At 48.0% G+C, this 18,401-nt stretch overlaps 1 protein-coding gene across 4 annotated transcripts in view; it reads left to right on the top strand.

The window, feature by feature from the left end:
* Positions 1 to 412: 412 nt before the first annotated feature.
* PPP2R5C (protein phosphatase 2 regulatory subunit B'gamma) overlaps positions 413 to 18,401 on the top strand; it is a 133,127-nt gene continuing 115,138 nt past the window's right edge. For all 4 annotated transcript variants that reach the window (XM_068540440.1, XM_068540449.1, XM_068540431.1 and 1 more), the window contains exons 1-3: positions 413 to 493; positions 1,437 to 1,502; positions 15,682 to 15,844. In XM_068540440.1, coding sequence (XP_068396541.1) covers positions 467 to 493; positions 1,437 to 1,502; positions 15,682 to 15,844 — 256 coding nt within the window. In that variant the 5' untranslated portion in view covers positions 413 to 466. The remainder of the gene's footprint in view (positions 494 to 1,436; positions 1,503 to 15,681; positions 15,845 to 18,401) is intronic.

Genomic DNA, 18,401 nt, shown 5'->3' with positions numbered 1-18,401 from the left:
GGCGGGGATACAGGAGAGCGTTAGGGCACGTGAGGGCGCCTCGGCCAATGGCGGGGCGCCTGGAGGGCGGTGGGGCGGGGCCGGCGCGGGGGCGGTGCGGGCGGTTCAGAGGCGGGACCGCGGGCTAGGGGCGGGGCGGGGAGGGGCGGGGCAGAGGGCTGGGGGGAGGGGGGAGGGGGAGAAGAGGGCCGGGCCGGGGGAGGGGCGGAGAGACGCCGCCGCCGCCGCCGCCGCCGCCGCCGCCGCCGCCGCCGCCGCCGCCGCCGCCGCCGCCGCCGCCGCCGCCGCCGCCGCCGCCGCCGCCGCCGCCGCCGCGAGCCTGGGAAAGGGGAACCGTGAGCGAGCGAACGACTCAGTCCCCGGGCGGCGGCGGCGGCGGCGGCCGGGGGGGCGCGACGGCCGGGGCGGGGGAGCTGCTGCTGCGGGGGGCAGGCGGCGGGAGCGGCGGCGGTGGTCCGCACCAGCCATGCCGAATAAAAACAAGAAGGAGAAAGTGAGTCGGGTCCCGGGCCGCTGGACGGGCCGGGCGGGGAGGGCAAGGGACCGCGCGGAGGGCGGCGGGGAACTGCCGGGGAGCGGGGCCCGGCGGGGCTCAGGGGTCCTGCGAGCGCGGGGGCGCCCTCTGCCCGCTCCCGGGGTGGGGGCGAGGGGCGGCGGGTCGCGCCGGGGCCGCGGAGCCCAGGCCGGGACGGGGGTCCTGATGGCCCTGGTGGCGGCCGAGGTGGGGGGCGGCGTGGGTGTCCGCCCCGGGGCAGCTCGCGCGGTGGGCGTGAGGTGACAGGTGGGGCCGCGCAGGTGGTTGACCCAGCCTCGCAGACGCCTGGGCAGGGGCTCCAGGGGTGAGGGTGCAGGCGTCTATCAGGGACCCCCGTCCGGGGAGATGGGCAGCGAACGGACCCCGCTTAAGGCTTAGGAAGAATCGTCTGCCTTACGGAGGGACGCTCTGGGGCTCTGAAATACTATTATTATCTTGGGTGGCGGCGGCGGCGATGCATGTGAGTGTGCTGCGTTTGCATCTGGGCGGAGGGGGGGAGTATGTTTTTGCTTCAGGTGGAGCTCTGTAGCGTCAGAATCACCCCAGAAATCCTCGCTCCCAGGGTTTAGGGTGGGAAGGAAAAAAAGGGATGTGGTGTGGATCTTTCAAGATGCTGAGAGCACTGTATAAATGTGGGTTTACCTGTTTCTGCTTAAAGTTGTCAGTGCCAGATAATGCAGACGAAGAAAACAAGGAGAATCTGAATTTGGGTGGGTGGGTGCCGCATCACAATATTGTATCTCTAAACCATATGATGTAGAATTTCTTGATGGTATTGATTAAAACTATCAAAAGTCATTGTTAAATTGTATAAATATTTGTAAAACTGCATTTTGGTTTATCTGATGTTTAGCAGTCTAAAAATTGAGAAGCCTAATTGATTCTGCTTGATGTTTCCCAGGAATCACCAAAAGCAGGGAAAAGTGGAAAAAGTTCAAAAGAAGGACAAGACATAATAGAATCAGAGGTAACTATTCTTAAATATTCACTTTCCATTTTTTCATGAACACCTTTTAACTTAGGGTAGAAAAAATGAGGGTGAGAAAACCTAAAATGTTTTCTTCTAAAATGTTTCCCTGTATGGGATATTTTTCTAGTGTCTTTCATAATCCTCCATTTTAGTTATTTGGGTTTGTATTATTCGTCTTTGGGGAAATATGAATGTTTTAATGAAAGTTGTGCGTATCTGTGCGGCTGGTATTTTTAAGTTCATCCCCCACCCCCCAATCTCAAATCTAGCAGCCCTCCTGTGGAGACTGGTTTCAGGGGCTCTCTCATACTGGAGTTGTTCAAGTTCCTATTAGTTTTCCCATCCTCCCTCTTCCTTTACAAGGGGCCGGGTCTGTCTCTCAGCAGCTCAACCTCTTTCTCCTGTCACCCTTGCTTTCTTGGATGCAGTCTCTGCTGCTCATGCCCTGTGCTTTTCTCTGTTGATGTCTGATCCCCTTAGCCTCTTTCCCCAACAGTGTTGGTATATTTTGGTTTATCTAGTTTCGCTATTTTTGTACAATCTTCTATCATCTTTCACATTTTTTTTCTTTGTCTGTAGTGGCCAATTCTGACCACTTTTGCTTCTTGCCTTTGGGCTCATTGAGGAAACAGCTGGCATGCTCCATGAGGATTGTGTCTACCTGGTGGGATTGTGCTTTGATAGCATTTGCAGAGCCAGCACTTGGCTTTGCCTTTTCTTCCCTGTGACTAGTTGTTGAACTGGAGCACCTTGGGCTATGGGTCCAGGAGCTGCATGGACCCAGGCAGAGCTAATAGGCCCTTCTGAATCACTGGTAGCAGAGAAGATGCTTAATTTGGTGTCATAGTTCTCCAGAGCTGGATTGTTGAAGTCCTTAGTCTTATCACAGATGACAGTAATTTACAAGTGTCAGACCCTTTCCTATAAGCCAAATTAGAATAGAGTTCAGTTCTGTCTGGCAAATAAGTTAACGGACCATTATCTGCAGTAGCCTTTTTTTTTTTTTTTTTTTAAGCCCCAGGTTATCTTTTCCTTATCATTTGGTACATTCTAAGCCTCCCTCCTCTTCAGAAGGTGGTTTATTCCAGCAAATCTGTTGCCCTCCCCAAAGCAAAAAACAGAAATCCGAAAGGCTCCTTAAATATGAATATTTTTGTGCCAATCTTTCCCTGCCCTTTCTTTATAGCAGGCAATCAAGTTCTACTGTGGCATTCTTGCATTTGACTTGATTACTTCCCTGTCACTCTTTTGACTAAATTGATTTAAATGAAATTTAGTTGCTGCGCAAGGGCGTATGCCTTTTCTTTTCCCTTTTTTGGTTTATTGATCTTGCATTAAAACTGCTTAGACTTCCTAGTGCTCCCCCAAACCTTTCTTGCTCACATACCTGTCTCTCACTGTTCGTGTCACACACACACAAAAATCAGTGTGTATGTTTCATTTATTCCTGTTTTAGTGGAAAAAACCTGGCTGTAAGGATGGGAAAATGTTAAGTTTGAATCTGAAGAAAACCTCTCAGTAACTCAAAGATACCAAAGCCACTGATAAGTAAAATGTGTGTTTAAGGTGGATTGGGTTCTTAGACGGTCAGTTGCTTAAGATTCTTGAGGTGTGGTCTGCAGTGTCTTGAGTGTGATGCCCCACTTGTCTTTTTGTATTTTTTCTAGCGCTACTGTCTAAGAGCTGGAGCTACAGAGCTTGAAATTACCACTGAAAAATACTGAAATGTTGGGCCCTTCACTACTTCCTCCTAAGGATCCCAGAGGCAACATGGCATATTAACATGACAGTTGGCAGATCACTGTGTATATTTTGCAGGAGCACAAATTGAGGCATTGCCGTTCCTCTGAACTTGGAGTTGACCATTGCTTTTCCATTGCTGTCTCTCCCACCTCAGTGTTCCTCTCTGTTCTTCATTTCTAGTCCCACCCCCTTACCAAGGGTGATGGACTCAGGCAGGTGAATTAGACCATTACACACACTCTCTTCCTCTCCTGTCTGCTGATACTACTCTGAACTCGAATATTTTAACCTGAACCGTTCACATAGGTCTGCAGTTCCTACGCTGCTTTTCAAACCTTTCTGATGTCGCGTCACCTTCACAGTCAGCGCTGGCTCAGGTTACCCTGTGGACATCCCTCTGTTAGGACAGTTAGCACATCCAGGGCTGCCCAGCCCGAGAGGTGCAGAGCAGGTGCTCGTCCGGGGCAGAGAAGTAATCCCAACAGAGAAAACGTTAAAGAACTTGGCCTGCGGTTGACTTAATTACTACACCACTTCAAGTGTGGGGAAGGTCCTTATACAGAAGTCCTGGCTGGTGATAATCTGGCCTCAAGGAAAACAAAGGGGCAGGTGGCTAACATTGCGGACCACTTTGTGGTTAGAACACGGGGATGTGATGGCATGGGTTTTTAGCAAGAAGTCCTGCAGTAAAGGATAGAGTGCTTCAGCCAGGGGCTTAGTGAATAAAATGCTGACTCCTGATGGCCATAAACGATGGCACCTAACTTCTGTGGCCCTATTTCCTCATCCCTAAAACGACTTGGTGAGTTTCAGGTTCGGCCATTTTGAAGTATATGGGATAGATTAGGCGTGACCTCTCTTGAAAGTTTTCCCTGCAAGATATCTGGCAGGATGTGTCTTCCCATGTAACAGAATACCATTAAAAGTCGTAACTGCTGCCGTGCAACTTTTGTCTTTTGGTAGAAACTCCTATTTCTTGAACGATGTGTATTGGAACATCTTTCTTTGCCTTTTTTCTCTTTCAAATAGAATGTTTAATGTTTGATTTGCTTATCCATACATGTCCTGGGGATCAGTTTCCACCCAATACATCCTGCCAGTTTATTTCATAGCACACTTTTAGGGAGTGAGGATGCAAATGGGCTCACAGGTAACTTGACCTTGGAAAACTGTGGAGAGGGAACTCATCTTTGCGCAGCTGTTCTCAGTGCAACATTCAAATCTGTAGAAACATAGCTAGGCTCATTGGATGAACATTTAGAATCCTAGTAAATTGCTCAGAGATTCCTAAAGTCCATTTTAGAGGATCAGACCATGCAACCGTGGTTTTTGGTATCGTTATTTTAATTTGTGTACTGTGTCCAAAGTTACGTTTTTAAAAGTGTTCGTGCTTTTTGTAAATTGATTCGTTGTAAGCACATTAAAGGTCGTTCGAGTGTTGTTCTCCAGTTGTGTATCTTACTTATCCTGCTTCAGCTTAGTTTTGTTTGAAAGTCTCTACAGCAACTCTTACATAATACCTGTTGCTGAAAGGAAAGCTGAACAATCCTCTCTCCAGCTTGTTAGCTTATTTTGACCCCTTCCACCTTTAGTAATAACTTTTCTTTCTCTTGATGACCTGTCCGTTTACATTCCCCTGCCCCTGGCCCCCAGGGTTCCGGAGACAGGGAGCCAGGCTTGCTGGGGTCTCATCAGTGTCGGTGGTGGAGCTGTGTCTTAGAAATTTAAACTGAAATTTTAGAAATATTTATTAATTCATCTAGTAATAACAGTAACACCCGGTACATGTTAACGGGAATAACGTTTTTATGAAAGACTCCTTTCCATGAAACATTTTTTGACTCTCCAGTCACGTGACTCTGTAGCAGGCGTTTTAAGCCGAGTGAGTGGGAGGAGGACGAGGAAGTGGTGTTGCTGTGTGGGTTTTCTGGGGAGGCGGCCGTGACTGTCCCCTCCCGAGAAGAGAGTCCCCGACTCCTGTCCCCAAACACCAAAAGCCTCTGTCTGGAGGCTGAATTCTGAGCTCAGGCTCTCACTGGGGGCCTCCCGTGCCGCTTTTTCCATCGTTCTCTCCCCGACTTTTTCCAATGCAACCCTAAACTGGACTCCGGTGAAACACAGAGAGGACTCAAAGGAATAGTACTTTAAAAACTTTTTTGATGGGACTTCCCTGGCGGTCCAGTGGTTGACTCTGCGCTTCCACTGCAGGGTGTACAGGTTCAATCCCTGGTCGGGGAACTAAGATCCCACATGCCACGCAGCTAAAAAAAAAACTTTTTTGAAATTCTTACGTAATTATTTTATAGGAAATGGGAGTTCCCTGCTTTTAATTGCCACCCTTCCAGTCAGTCCGCATCATCTTTGCTTAGAGCCCCGGTGTTCAGGAAGGATGGCTCTGCAGAGGACAGTCAGCCGCTGACTGGAAGATCTTGGGGTCCGGAGGTGCCGCGTGCTCACCGTCCTCAGGGGAGTGAGGCTTCCCTGAGCCGCCCCCTCTCTGGCGCCCACTCCTGCCCCGCGCTACACGCTGGACGCTTGGTAGGCCCTGAGTGTCTCCCACGGGTGACACCGCTGCCCTTGAGCGGCCGCCCACCCTCAGCACCGTGGCCAGGTGTTCCCTGTGGGGCTGCCCTGTGGTCCTGTGCATGTTCCCAGCATCCTTGGTCAGCCCCACGAGATGCCAGTAGCTCCCCGTCCCCTCCAGTGGTGACAAGCAAAAGTGCCTCTCGACGTTGCCCAGTGTCTCCTGGAGGGCAAGATGGCCCCGTGTTGCAACCACTGCTCCAGAAGGATCCCTCCACAGAGCATGTACATTTGCTTGCGAATCATGCCTGGCACGTGTTCGTGAGAAGAGCAGTGCTACTGAAACAAAAGGGACATCAGAATTCATGAGGGTCCCAAAGAGCTCTGAGCTAGGTGGGCTGTAGCTTTCCGGTGTTTTTCATATTAGAAACTAAAATTGAAAATTTTTAAATATGCATTAATTCATCTAATAATAACAACACACCCATTACACGTTAACATAAATAGAGTCTTTTTATGAGAAAACTATTTACAAAAGTTCACTGAAAAAAATGGCATTGCTCTGTATTTTTGCAAATCTCTTTAATGTCTGGCTTAATAGAAGACAGCTGGCCTCTCAGGTCTGTGCCTGCGTTCAGTCTGTTTTGATACCACATGTCTGGTAGCCTGTGAAAAATCAACATAACGATGGTTATAAAGGCAAAGCGTGTCTTAGTGTTATCATAAAAATAGTAGATCCCAGAAGGGGCCTAAGGGACCCCACTTTGAGAACTGTTGTAGAATACGTTTTCCCATCCTCTTTCTTGCTTATCTGAATCCTTTCATCTTTTTAGCTCCAACTCAAGTTCATTTTTTCTAAAATTTAGAGGAAGGTTTTTTTCACCATCTTGGAGCGTATTTTTTCCATGTTTTCAGTTTGAATAGCAATTATTTGCTGCACCAATTATTTATTACGTGTAGTGCCTTGGACAACTTTTATTTACCTGTGATTTGCCTCCCTAACTAGACCGAGACCTTGAGGACAGCACTGTAACTTGATTCGTCTTTGCACTAATATGCCGTACATATTAGGGCCTGGTGTCAAGAGGTATTTGTTGGTGGATTTTGAAAGTGCTCAGGAAGAAGGAGAGCTTCAAGTCAATCAGCTTGCTGGGTTTTTTTCTGATACTGTAAATTTGAAAGAAAAAAAAATCTCTCTTGTTAAGAGGCTTATTGCTTTATCACCTCTTTGATCCTCTAAGGGAATTTTAATGCAGAATTTTCATTCAGTGTAATTTGTTTCAAATAAATAGCATTATACCAAAGCAGAAGATTATAGTACTAGGTCTTTTCCTAATGTTTCTAATTTTTTTTGTAAAAATTTAGGAAGAGTACAGTTGACCCTTGGATAACATGGGGGTTAGGGGTGCCAACCGTTTGCACAGTCAAAAATCCCAGTATAACTTAGAGTTGGTCCTTCATATCCATGGTTCCTCCATATCTGTGGTTCTACATCTAGGGATTCAACTAACCTCGGACCATGTAGTACTGTACTACGTATTTACTGAAAAAAATCCATGTCTCAGTGGACCCGTGCAGTTGAAACCTATGCTGGTTAAGGGTCAACTGTATTTTATTTTTGTTTTTCGTTTGCTTTTACGTACCACCAGAGGTCAGTGGTAAAAAGCATAGTGTCATAAGACCTTATTCTAATTAAAGTATTTCAAAACAGGGTGTCCATGTAAATACAAGGTTTCCATATGATCTTTGGTACTTTATCTTTTTCCTTTTTTTTTAAATTAATTAATTTATTTATTTGGCTGCATCGGGTCTTAGTGGTGGCCTGCGGGCTCTCTAGCTGTGGCCCGTGGGTCCAGAGCGCACGGGCTTAGTTGCTCCGCGGCATGAGGGATCTCAGTTCCCCGACCAGGGATCAAACCTGCATCTCCTGCATTGGAAGGTGGATTCTTAATGACTGGACCACCAGGGAAGTCCCTGTCTTTCTTATTTTAATTTTATTTTGGGAGTATTTCTCAGCAGAACATAATACATATTTGTAAGTTGTGTGTGTATGTACACACACAGAAATATATGTGTGTGTGTGTGTGTGTGTGTGTATGTGTGTGTGTATATATATATATATATATATATATATATATATATATATATACACACACACACACATACATACATAGAGAGAGAGAGAAAGGTTTGTTTTGAGCGTCTCTCGTCCTGTGCAAGCACTGGTAAGATAAAGAGTATGCTATTGTCCTTACTCGTGAAGCACTGTTTTCTGTTACCTGTGAAGTGTCACATCTGTTGAGCTTGGACATTCAGGAGACTTGGGAGTAACTTGGCCCCCCGAGTCAGTCACACTTGCAGCCGCTGAATAGATGGGGCAAGATGGAGCACATTCTTGTAAAGAGCCACTTGTAAAGAGCTTTGGGTGAGGAAATCAGATGTTTGAAAGCATCTAAGCAAACACAGGATCGCCATTAAATTGCGGAGTTCCTGACTGCATGTTGGATGTGGCGTGTGCGTAGTAGGTAAAGCTGGAAGATCAGACCAGTCAGCATCTGTCGCTCCGAAATAAAAGCTCCGCTACATGATGCGTAATTCTAGAAAGAGTCCTTCAAGCGACTTATGTGAAATCATGTAAAGTGTTCCAGGTCGTGGAAGCAGCTCCGAGCGAATGCAAGCCTGGAGCCCTGCCCCACAGTGGTGGCGAGGTTTCCACCTGCGTGTGGGGAGCTGGGAGAGTCAGTCTGCACCAGCATGTCATGGGGACATTTTCCTAAGTCACAGGGAAAATTCCTCTGAAAGATCGCAACTCGAGAACGTCTTCAGTGTTTCCTTGAATGCTGAGCACCTGCCCAGGTCAGGGAGTGATGCCGTCTGGTTTGGCCCAGCATTTTGGTAACAGCCTTGCGTCTTGCTGTCAGTCTGTCACGTGGAGCGGAGACTCCTGGGCCCTGCTTCTCCCTCAGGTTTGAGAGCAGCTGCTGCTGGGAAGGGCTGCTTCCCAAACGCCAGCGACAGTGTCATCTTCGTTTTCTCCACCTGGGGGAGTGAGAGAACCGGCCTAGAAATTTAACTCTCCAAGAGGGGGAGGAAGAAAAGCTTTGTTAGCTGGAAGACTGCGTTTTCCTTTATCATAAGTGTTTTTTAAAGATGAACTTGAGCATGACTCTAACGGGGCGTTAGCTCCCACCTAAAGCTGGTTGTGCGCAGTGGCTACCTGGCAGCTCTGAGGTGCTGGACCTGCGCCATCAAAGAGGTTAGCCTTTAGCCACACGTGGCTGTCTAAGTTAATGAAAAATACATTAGATTGAGAAATTCAGCTCCTCGGTCACGCTAGCCACATTTCAAGTGCCCAGTGGCCACCTGTGGCCAATGGCTCCCCTCCTGGACAGCAGATAGGGAGCATTTCCCACTTCGCAGAAAGTTCTACTGGACAGAGCTGCCTTAGACCCTAGCAGTAGCTTCCAAAATAACTCTAATGTGAGCGCATTGAACTTAACTTTGTTAGCTATCACTCTTCTTCATATGAAATACCAAATTTAAGATTAAATTGAGAAAAGAAGACATATAAATTGGCAAAAGAGAAGGAAATGGGTAAAATAGGGTGAAGAGGCAGGTGAGAAGGGGCTTTGGTGGTGAGGTGGGAAGGAGGCCCTGCTTACCACTTGGTCCAGGACCCGCCTACGTTCTAAAGACCCGCACCGGAAACACAGAGGAGGCCACGCCAGTCCCCACAGGAGTGGACCCAGAGAGGCCCCAGGGACACAGGCACCTTGTCTGCTTCTCATCTTTCTTTTTAGATATCTATCTTTATGGGGGGGGGGGTGGTCAGAACACACATGGTTTAAAAAAGAAAATAGTGCAAAGTCTGTACTTTCCCATTTCACTTGATCCACTCTGAGCCCTGCATCACAGAGCAAACCTCTCTGGACTGTTCTGGTTTGATCCGGATTGCACCGGAAGCAGTACGGTGTGGTCAGAGGGAGAGGATGGGCTCTGTAGTGGGAGGGAACGTTCTCTCTCCCAGAGTCATCGTCCTCCCTTCATCTGGCCTTTCTCCTTCTCCCTCCCTCCCTCCCTCCCTTCCTTCCTTTCTTTCTTTCCTCCCTCCCTCCCTGACTTCATTCCCTCCTTCCTTCCTTCCTTCCTTTTTTTTTTTTTTTTGACACATTGCCTTATTTTATTCAAAAACCAGTCTGCTCACACATGGTCCAAGAACACCGAAATAATAAAGCAAATATAATCACATGTGAAAGATTGGTCTTCAAACATCATAGCCAATGATGCCACGCTTGCCTGTGATCTCGCCGGCATGAAACCACGTCCACACCTCAGTGGCCACCAAACCATTCAGCAGAGCTTCCTTAACTGTGAGCTGTTTGAAGCTACTGGTTTGAGCTCCACTGACAATTTTTTTCAAGCTCTGAATAGCTGTAGGGATCTCAGCAGGGGTTGGAGGGACCGGCTCAACCTTGGCATAGTGCCAAAGTATGGCCAGTCGAGGCTTCAGGTAAGTCATAGCAGTGTCGACCAGCGCTGGGGCCTTCTCCGCGAGGTTACAGACAAACTGGGCTGTGGTTCTAGGACGGAAAGTCTGTCGCCCCGACTGGCCGGCTGAATGGCCATTCTCTTTCACGTTGCAGGCTTCCCTTCGGTAGATTCACTCACTCATAGTCATCCAGCAGGTACGTTCTGAGGTCCTACTATGTGCTGAGCGCCATCGCAGGTGCTGGGGATTCAGCATGGGACACAGCAGGGCCCCTGCCCTCAAGCAGTTTGCTTTCGGTGAGTGCTGTGTGCACTCGTGTTTCCTGTTTCTCCACATCCTCCCTAACACTTGTTTTCCTTTTTTTTTTTTTTTCAAATTATAGCCACCCTACCGGGTGTGAAGTGTTATGTCATGGTGGTTTTCATTTGCATTTGCCTAATGGCTAAAGATCTTGAGCATCTTTTCATGTGCTTATTGGCCATTTGTATATCTTCAGAGAAATGTCTGTTCAAGTTCTTTGCCAGGTTTTTTTTTTTCCCCTGGATGCATTGGGTCTTTGGTGCTGCACACGGGCTTTCTCTAGTTGTGGCAAGTTGGGGCTACTCTTCGTTGCGGTGCGCGGGCTTCTCATTGCGGTGGCTTCTCTTGTTGCGGAGCATGGGCTCTAGAGCACAGGCTCAGTAGTTGTGGCGCATTGGCTTACTTGCTCCACGGCATGTGGGATCTTCCCGGACCAGGGCTCAAACCCGTGTCCCCTGCATTGGCAGGCGGATTCTTAACCACTGCGCCACCAGGGAAGCCCCCTTTGCCAGTTTTTTAAATGGGTGTTTGTCTTTCTGTTGTTGGAGTTCTTAACGCAGGCATACCTTGTTTTATTGTGCTTCACTTTGTTGTACTTTGCAGATACTGTTTTTTTTTATAAATTGAAGGTTTGTGACAACCCTGTGTTGTCAGATGATGGTTGGCATTTTTTCAGCAATAAAGTATTTTTTAATTAAGGTGTGTACATTTTTTTAGACGTAATGCTGTTGCACACTTAATAGACTACAGTGTAGTGTAAACATAACTTTTATATGCCCTAGGAAACCAGACACTTCACGTGACTAGCTTTATTGTGATGTTTGCTTTATTGCAGTGGTCTGGAGCAGGACCTGGAATTTCTCCAGTATCTCTGATATTGCCTGTATATTTGGGGTACTAGACCCTTATTACAAAACTTGCAGATATTTTCTCCCATTCCATGGACTGTCTTTTCACTTTCTTAATAAAAAGTGTCTTTTGTGTCTTTTTGATGCACAAAAGTTTTACATTTTTATTAAGTCCAATTTATGTGTTTTCTTTTGTTGCTTGTGCTTCTGGTGTTATATCTAAGAAACCACTGTCAAATCCAAGGTCATGAAGACTTACCTCTGTATTCTCTTAAGAGTTTTATGGTTTTAGCTTTTATATTTAGGTCGTGAATATGACTGGTCATTGATCCGTTTTGAGTTAATTTTTGTGTATGTGTGAGGTAGGGATTCCCTCCCCCCCCCCCCATTTCATTCTTTTGCACGTGGTTATCCAGCTGTCCCAGCGTCATTGGTTGAAGAGACTGTTCTTTACCCATTGAGCGGTCTTGGCTCTTAATTCTGTTCCATCCATCTATCTGTATGTCTGTCCTTACGCCACTACCACACTGCTTTGATGGAAAGGCATGCCGCTATGGGGTTTCAGCTACTGGTTAGTGTGATACACATAAAGCAGCCGTGGAGGGGGCAGGAGATGCGCGAGTTCCGACTCCTCGCCTCATTCGTATGGAATCGCCACCCGGGTGCCGCAGCCGCAGCCCCTTCACAGTTGGGCTTATTTCTACCCATTTTCCCTGCCACATCGGTGACTTGTCCCACCATCCGCCATCTGCGGGCGCCCGGGTTCCCAGAGTCACCCCGCTGCCCACGCGCCTCCGCTTCCGCGTCTTGACCTCCTGTCTAGACAACCAGAAAAGCCTTCTTGTGGGCCCTTCGGCTTCCACACCTGAGCCTGAGGGCCTTTTGAAAAGGGAAAACTGGGCTTCCCTGGTGGCGCAGTGGTTGAGAATCTGCCTGCCAGTGCAGGGGACACGGGTTCGAGCCCTGGTCCGGGAAGATCCCACATGCCGCGGAGCAAGTGGGCCCGTGAGCCACAACTACTGAGCCTGCGCGTCTGGAGCCTGTGCTCCGCAACAAGAGAGGCCACGATGGTGAGAGGCCCGCGCACCACGATGAAGAGTGGCCCCCGCTCGCCACAACTAGAGAAAGCCCTCGCACAGAAACGAAGACCCAACACAGCCAAAAATAAATAAATAAAAACTTTTTTAAAAAATAGAAACGTGTGGTCTATCCAGCCAATGGAATATTAAAAAAAAAAAAAAAAAAAGCTTTTTGTGTCATCGCCCCACCCGAACGCTCTCCGTGGCTTCCAGCCCCTTCAGATAGAGTCGGGCTCCTTAGCCTGGGCGCCTGGGGCCTCGCCCCGAGCCTCGCCTGCACGGGGGCTCTCGGTGCCGCGCACGCACGCACACGCACATACACACGTGCGCGCGCGCGCGCCCACACGTAGAGCTCCTCCCCTGCGGGTCTTCACACGTCCTCGGAGCAGCGCTCAGACCTCGCAGGCGCCTCAGCTTGCTGTCGGGGCCCGGGCAGCCCCGTGTCCCTCAGGGAACCGGCCCGCACGCTGTCAGAGCCGAACAGCCCCACCCGCACCCCCAGCTCCGGTCCCTGTGCGGGGGCGTCCCCTCGGGGGTGCAGAGGGACGGAGTTACAGCCGGGGGGGGGGGGCCAGGAGCGACGCCTGGGCAGCGGGGAGGGCCTCGCCAGGACCTGAGCGTGGAGAGCGGGCCGCCAGGCCCAGCCCGAGCGGGGAGGCGGTGACCGCGGTTGCGGGAGTTTGGAGACAGCCCTTAAGCTGGACGGGGTGACGGAGCCAGGTTTTCGTTGCTAGACGCTCACTCTGCCCGTCCCGAGGAGGGCGCTCTGGAGGGAGGCCAGAGGGAGAGGCGGCAGGTGTTCGGGTACCTGTGTGTTGTCCCGGACCTTGGAAGCCTTACCTCAGCGTGTCCCCTGTGGTGGCTGTCGACACCCCTGGACTGGGTCTGCTCTGTGTATTGGCCAGGTCACCCAGTCCTAGTGCTAAAAGCTTTGTTCGGTAAGACGCACGGTCCATTGTCCTGTCTGCGTAGGAGCAGCGGTGGAGCTGCTTTTGCTCATGTTTGTACCCAGCTGTTTGTCACGGTCATTATGTGTATAGCACTGGATTCGGCATTACAGGAGAATAAAAAGGAGACGGACTTTAATGTGCAGGACGTGTGTGTATGTAACAACATTGGAAACGAGTACTTCTCCTAGGAGGGGCTGTTTGCGACTGTGGAGTAACCGCTCGGGCTTTTCTCTGGGGGCATCTGGGGAAAGCTGTGCAGGATGGTTTCAACTTGGGGAATTCCGTGGAGGAGGAGAGTTATGGACGGTGTTTGTAAGGAAGAAAGACCCATGCTCTCATGATAGGTGGAAAGAATGACAAACATCATGCTCAGAGCCCAAGAAAGCACATTTCGAGGCAGGAACTGTTGGCTGTAGGAGAAAAGGAAACCCAGGCCCTGGCTCACGGTTCAGAGTTCTGTCTGTGCGTGGCAGTATGGCATCTTGGAAAACTTTCCAGATATTCTTAAGCACCTTATTAAAAAATAAAGCAGCTCTTACTTCTTAGTAAAACTCCCATTCAAGGGTGAGAGCAAATAGTTGGGGGCTCAAGTCAGTGTGTCTCTTTGGCGCTGTGTAATGGGAAGGGGCTTGGCAGGTTCGTGTTTCTAGGACGAGTTTGATGGGCTTCTTATAAGAGCCTGTGTGCACATACAGAGCCCATCCTTGGGCAGACGGGGGTGTGTGGGAGGAGGAAGTGTGTTGCACAGAGAATCTTGACAGCGGACACTCACCTTTGTGGCTGTCACCGTCACTGCTGCGGCCGAGCGCAGCCAAGCTCCACAGGGCTCCTGGGCAAGCTCGACCCGTTAGCCTGCACGGACGACAGGGGACCCCCTGGCTCTGCTGCGCGTGCCCTCACACTCATCCACCGCCTCTACTTGAGTGTTTGCAATGCTGCTTCTCACCTTGCGTGTCAGCTGCACGTCGTGGGACAGCCTCGCTGTCACGGAGCAGTCTGGAGACGAGCACACTGAATCTGGAGCCTGGAGACGAATGCAAGCAAAGAGGCTAGAAACAAGAGCATTTCCTGTTGCTCAAGAGGAAAGAGCCTTTCTGTAGCCTTTACTGGTTTTTGAGGGCTGAATGTGAGCAAACAGGGAAAGCTGTCATTTATAAGGTACTCAACTATACTAGTTTCTTGTTGGTGCTGTACAAATGACCACAAACTTCATGGCTTAAAAGAACACAAGCTCATTATCTTACAGTTCTGGAGGTCAGAAGTCTGAAATGGGCTGAAATTAAGGTGTCAGCCTGGCCAGTCCTTTCTGGAGGCTCTAGAGGAGAATCGTTTTCTGGCCTTTTCCAGCTTCTAGAGGCCACCTGCACTCCTTGGCTCAGGGCCCCTTCCTCTGTCATCAAAGCCAGCAGCATAGCATCTTCCATTCTCTGACCTCTGCTTTGTTGCCTCCTTGCCTCCTCTTGTCTCGCAAAGACCCGTGTGATTACGTGGGGCCCTCCCTGATAACCCAGGATCATCTGCCATCCCAGGATCCTTAACCCCATCACACCTGCCAAGTCCCTTTTGCCAAGTAAGGAAACATATTCATAGGATCCAGGAATTAGGATGTGAACATCTTTGGAGGGTCACTATCATCAACCTATAAGTAAGAAGTTTGAAAGAAGATAGGGGAAATTAGGTATATCTGTGAAGTCTCTTGAAATGTAGCATTGGTAGGGGTGGGATGTAGCCTCAAACTCCATCAACTATAAGGGGTTAAGTTGTTTACAGTAGCGTGAAAGAGATTATCCCAGAGCAAAACTTGCATTTTTAAAAAATTTTATTTATTTAATTAATTTATTTATTTATTTATTTATGGCTGCGTTGGGTCTTCGTTGCTGTGCGCGGGCTTTCTCTAACTGCAGCGAGCGGGGGGCTGCTCTTCGTTGCGGTGCTCGGGCTTCTCATTGCGGTGGCTTCTCTTGTTGCGGAGCGCGGGCTCTAGGCGCATGGGCTTTCAGTAGTTGTGGCACGTGGGCTCCGTAGTTGTGGCTCATGGGCTCAGTTGCTCTGCGGCACGTGGGATCTTCCTGGACCAGGGCTCGAATCCGTGTCCCCTGCGTTGGCAGGCGGATTCTTAACCACTGTGCCACCAGGGAAGTCCAAAACTTGCATTTTTATGTGTATTTTTTGCCTGTGCTAATTGTGCTATAAAATACAACCATTTGACGTACTCATTTGTTTTTGTTTTCATTTTGGAAACAGATTCCCAGCAGGAAAAACAGCCTTGTTGCTGCCCCGTCTGCAGCATCTAGTAAAATAAAAGTGCCAGCCCCTCAGCCCGTAGTGAAGAAAGACAAACGGCAAAACTCTTCCAGGTTTAGCGCCAGCAATAATAGAGAACTTCAAAAACTACCATCTTTAAAAGGTAATTTTTATTATTCATCTTTCAAAAGTTAAAGTTTGCCCATTTAGGGGGAAGGAGTAACCTTTTGATAGTTTGCTAGTTTCTTGTACCTTTGCTGTGTTTAAATTCTGTAGGGTTATTTTTTTCTTCTTTATTCAGTTTTTTTAGATTGAATGTCACTAACTTAACCAACTAATATTTCAAATTCCGGAGCTATTTAAGATTAAAATGTGATCATGAGTACATTACAGGTACAAAACACTTTAAAAAAAACACACACGCAGAGGAAAGACTTTAAATCTTTTCCTGTTAATTGTAATTAAGCTAGCCAATTTTCTTTTAAGTAATTCTCCTCTTTCATTTGTCTTAGAACTCCAGAAATTCAGAAAGGAGTAACTACAAGTAGAGTAATTGTAAAAACTGTGGTAGAAGCTCTTCATTATTCTGGTGTTGGGGACGTGAGGACTCTGCGATAGTCCTTTATGGACTTTCTCCTTATGAGTCATTTGGGGAGCACCTCTACCCAGGGTTTCCTACTTGAGACTAGTCAGGGAACAGTGCTCTTTGCTTCAAACTCCCCCCAAACAGCACAGCCACCCCTTTCCATCTGAGGGTGTTCAGCCCCTAAAAGTGCTCCTCTAGGAGATTTTGAAGTACATAAAACCTTATTGAGGAAGTAGGGTAAGGACCCCAAAGTCAAATGTGAACCTCTGAACACTTTTATGTTTACTAAAATATAAGACTAGTGTAATGAAACATCAAACAACTTTCATACCTTAAATTCATAGCAGTGGGTCTTCTACAGTTAATTTTCATCGTGTATGAACTTGGAGCAGGAAGCTTGTCATCTCTACAGGTGCATTCCAGCGCCTTCCGCACTGCAGGGCAGAGAGCCAGAGCTCAGTGCAGGTGTCCGGGATTACTGGACAGGGGGAGGGGTAGATGGAGAGAGGGAGGGGTGGAGGGACGGAGTAGTGGATAGAGGGAGGGATTTATGGATTCATGGATGCATTTCTGGCCCCTCACTTGCTAGGAATCCAGGCTCTCCTCTCGCTGCATTTTACAGAGCTTGTATCTGGCTTATATTTGGTTTAGCTTTGTAGTAGATAACATGCCTACTAGGTCATTTTTGAGGAGTCTCCCCCTCCCAGATAGTCGATACCTTTCTGATGCTATTTATTCATTCATCAGATACTGTGTGGAACACCTGGAAACCGGCCCTGCTCTAGGTTCGGGGGGACCGCATCAAACAAAACCAAGGGCCTGCTCTGCTGGGGCCAGCACCCTCCCCCACCGGCCTGCTGTCACTCCTCCCCAGTGCCCTGAGGAGGCCCAGACGGAACACTCAGATGTCTGGGGTGGAAAAGGCTTCCCGTAGCTATTGCTGAGCCTTCAGGGTCCAGGCCCTGTCCCTAGCGCCCATCAGGGATGTGCGCTGCCAGGCAGAGCCTGTACTTTCACTGTGCCCGGAAGGAGCACACCCGCATATGCAGAATTTCACACTGGTCAAGGCGTGCCCCTCACTGGCCTTGTTTGGTGCATCTTTCTTGGCTGTTCCAAAATATTAGTGCCTCTGTATGCGTGTTAAAGTAATTTTGTCTGGTTCAGAAAAAAAAAGGAATAGATTGGAATTACATTAAAGATATATTAACTGGGGGAAGATTCCTGTTTTTATGATACTCTTTTTCCATCTAGGAACCCGGTGCATCACCACCATTTTTCGGGTCTTGTTTTCTGACTTTTTACAAGGTTTTATGATTTTCTTAGGATTCTTTACCTTTGCATTAAATTTATTCCTAAGTGCTTTATAGTTTTTGTCACTCTTGTCATGGGGTTATATTTTTTTCATTTCTACTTCTAGTTAGTTCTTACCAATCTAATGAAATGCTGTTGGTTTTTTAAATATTTTCTTATTCTGTCACCTTATAGAATTTTCTTATTGATCTTAGTAATTTTTTACTAGCGTCTGCATATATAGTCCTGTCATTTGTAACTAGATACTTTTATCTCTCTTCCAATATTTATACCAACACATACTGGTTGTTTTAATTTTATTATGCCGTTAGCTAGGACCAGTAACACAGAGATAACAGAGGTGAGAGCAGGCCTCCCTGTTACCTCCCATTTTGGTGAAAGGCTTCAGCATTTCCTCGTTTCATGTGAAAATGGCCCTTGGTTTCTGGTAAATCGCCTTCACCCAGCCTGCTGCTTCTCCATGGTTCACATTTGCATGGCTCTTACCAGTACCACCCTGGCCGGTTGGTCTTGTGCTAGCACTGCTGCTGAATTTTATCAGGTGCCATATGATTTTTCTCCTTAAGATGTTAATTTAATAATTGCTGTGTTGATAGATTTTCTGGTTTTGAGGTAACCTTGCATTACTGAGATAAACCTCAATATTGTCGCAGTACATTATAACTTTTCTACATGCTGGGTTCAGTTTATTAATTTTCGTTAATATCTGCTTTCATATCTCCTGTGTGAAGCTGGGCCATAGTTTTCTTCCTTTTTTGTACTAATGTATTTTGTCAAATCTAAAATGTGTTGATACTGGCACTTCGTGATCTTTCCTGAGGAT

The sequence above is a fragment of the Eschrichtius robustus genome, chromosome 1 (genome assembly GCF_028021215.1).
Source record: "Eschrichtius robustus isolate mEscRob2 chromosome 1, mEscRob2.pri, whole genome shotgun sequence".
Lineage (NCBI taxonomy): Eukaryota > Metazoa > Chordata > Mammalia > Artiodactyla > Eschrichtiidae > Eschrichtius > Eschrichtius robustus.
Note: the sequence above shows the minus strand (reverse complement) of the source record. Positions and strands in the feature narration are given on the sequence as shown.